This window comes from Eurypyga helias, unplaced genomic scaffold, assembly GCF_000690775.1.
Source record: "Eurypyga helias isolate BGI_N326 unplaced genomic scaffold, ASM69077v1 scaffold37712, whole genome shotgun sequence".
NCBI classification, from domain to species: domain Eukaryota; kingdom Metazoa; phylum Chordata; class Aves; order Eurypygiformes; family Eurypygidae; genus Eurypyga; species Eurypyga helias.
Genome location: NW_010236101.1, coordinates 511 through 3,113, shown reverse-complemented (window position 1 = coordinate 3,113; position 2,603 = coordinate 511). Strand labels below are relative to the sequence as shown.

At 47.0% G+C, this 2,603-nt stretch overlaps 1 protein-coding gene across 1 annotated transcript; it reads right to left on the bottom strand.

Annotated features, from left to right (window-relative positions):
• Positions 1–233: 233 nt before the first annotated feature.
• Positions 234–1,142, bottom strand: LOC104506132 (chromosome unknown open reading frame, human C20orf195). The gene has a single exon (XM_010146971.1). The coding sequence runs from the start codon at positions 1,140–1,142 to the stop codon at positions 234–236; it is 909 nt and encodes a 302-aa protein (XP_010145273.1).
• Between the last annotated feature and the right edge of the window lie 1,461 nt (positions 1,143–2,603).

The following is a 2,603-nucleotide window of genomic DNA, read 5'->3' as shown; positions in this document are numbered from 1 at the left end:
CACCTGAGGTGTCCCGCTGCGCCCACCCGCTGCGCCCGCCGGTGAGTTCTGGCTAAGGCTGTCGTGTGAGGAATTTGGATTTGGGTTACTGCTAACCTGGAAGGATTTGGGTAAAATCACTGAGAACAGAGTGAGTTAGATTTAGACAATTTTGTGAGTTAGACACAAAGTAAGTTTTGCCTTTAATTTTTTCTCATTTGTATTTTTCAAGTGGAGGAGAAAAATGTCCCCGTCTACGCGTCTTCAACAGTATTAGATTTTGTCTTCAGTATAATGCTGTCGTGCCAGTTTTCAAGGACGAGGGTGGGAGTGGTCAATCTTCTAATTGTGAATTTGTAGGAACAGCCAGGCTGCAGGGCCCGGACGACACACGTGTTGGAGGTGACGTGCTGAGTCCTGCGGTATCCCATCTCTGCCTGACTCTCGTTTGTCAGTAACTTCAAGTGCAGCTCATACAGTTCGAGGTGTGACTCTTGGCTTTTGCTAAACCACTTGAGGTTGGCCCAGTACTTGTGGGCAAACGATTCTTTTCGATCGAAAATCAGTGGCATCTTTGTATAGAGAGAAAGCTTAATGTTGGGGAGTCTAGCACCTCTTAGGTCTGTGTGTGACACCAAATCGTGCTTGACAAAGAGCTTTCCTGGCACTTCCAAGGAAAGGAGAGTTTCCATGTACTCGGAGAGCATGGAAAGTCTCTGTATAATCACGTCCCAGTGGGAGAGGAAAGTTATCATGTCACAGTTCTTTACATAAAAGCTCAGCTCCTCCCGACCCTGTTCCAGCTGTTCTAACAGCTCCGTTGAAAGTGTCAGATGGATTTCAGTCTGGTTTTTCCCCAACCTCTTCAGCTTCAGGAATTTCCAGGAGTCTATTAGTTGGAAGATGTCAGTGCGATGCATCACATGGTTCTGGTCTCTCACGTTCACGTGTTTGGGCTCAACCTTCAAGTAAAAGCAGCACTTCTTCAGAAGCTCAACTTTGTTCCAGTGGTGCTGGAGGTTCTGGAGGCTCAGGTGGTAGCGCAGGAACTGCATAACAATCCTTTTCCTTTCCACATACGTCTTCCAGGTGGCACTGTCTTGCTCTGCGCTGTGCGCGGTTCCCTCCGAAAGGGTTTCAGATTCGTTCACCGTCGCAGCCATGACTCCGAAGCTCGGCTGCTGGGTAGGAAAGCAACAATGCTGACATTCAGAACCAGAGAAAAAGCAGCAGTGAGTATAATCATGGCTGTGACTCGCCTCTCTCAATTAAAGATTAGTATATAAATATATAGATGGGAACAAGTGTTAGACTAGGTGTAGTTCCTGAGGAACCTTCCTTCACAGTTATGTGGTTCCTACTCTTTAGCATAGTCTGCTTTTACATATTCCAACCAACTGGTCTCCTGCTATACCCCCCTTCCTTGAGAAGCTCTACCTCTGCTTAATCGATTCACTGTCAGGAATGATTCCCTGGTATACTCTGCCAAAATCCCTCCCTATCTTACTGTCTTTTGTTTCATTCTAATGAGATGCCTTTGTACTCCTGTAAGCAATTTCTTTCCATTCTTCTCCATCTCTGGAAATGCCTATTTTTCTCTCTCTGTAATCTGCCAGGCTGTTGAGGTTTGAGACGCATCTTCTAAGCCAGTTCCTACAGCTAGATAATCACCTTGGTGACTCAAATTAACCCTCTGCCCCCCAAACGAGCTGCTAGGCAGCAGGCAGAACCACGCAATACGCTCACAACAGCTTTCGAGAGGCGTGCTGGTGTTTTCCCTTGCAACTTCAACAGGGGATTGACAGCTGTAACCTGACAGTGTTTTCAGTGACGGTGTGCTTTCCCTTTCTTTGGTTTTAGCTCACGTCGTCACCTCGGCCCAGGGCATCTACTTGCTCTCTTGTAGAAGGCTGTTGGTCCGTGGACAAGGTACGGGAAGAGAGCGAAGCACAGGCGAAGCCCTTGTGCACAGGTAACGGATTGCTGGTCAGAAGGTGTTTAGGTAGTGGACCTTTGCAATGCCATGTCTGTTCTCTCGCGCGTGGAGAACGTGGCTTTCCCAAGCTGAACACGCTTGATTTGGAAAAGAATCATAGAATCATAGAATGGTTTGGGTTGGAAGGGACCTTAAAGATCATCTAGTTCCAACCCCCCTGCCATGGGCAGGGACCCCTTCCATAGCCCAGGTTGCTCAAAGCCTCCTCCAGCCTGGCCTTGAAGACATCCAGGGATGGGGCATCCACAGCTTCTTTGGCCCACCTGGTCCAGTGCCTCCCCACCCTCTCTGTGAAGAATTTCTTCCTGATATCTAACCTAAACCTCCCTGTTTTCAATTTATACCCATTACCCCTTGTCCTATCACTACAGGCTCTTGAAAGAAATACGGAATTCTGAAAGTAAGGGCTTTGTGACCCCCGTCAGACCGCGATGACACGCTCTAGCAACAGGTAACTTTCCTCATTCTAGGTAATTTCTGGTTATATTTAAGTTCTTGTGGTATCTAACTGGGATATTTTAATTCTTACATGTCTTGTAGAAGCTGGATGGTGATGCCTAGTTGACAAAGCAATTTTTCTTAGCCTCATTTTCCCTAAATACTTAACTAATAACACTTCCTCATAGGA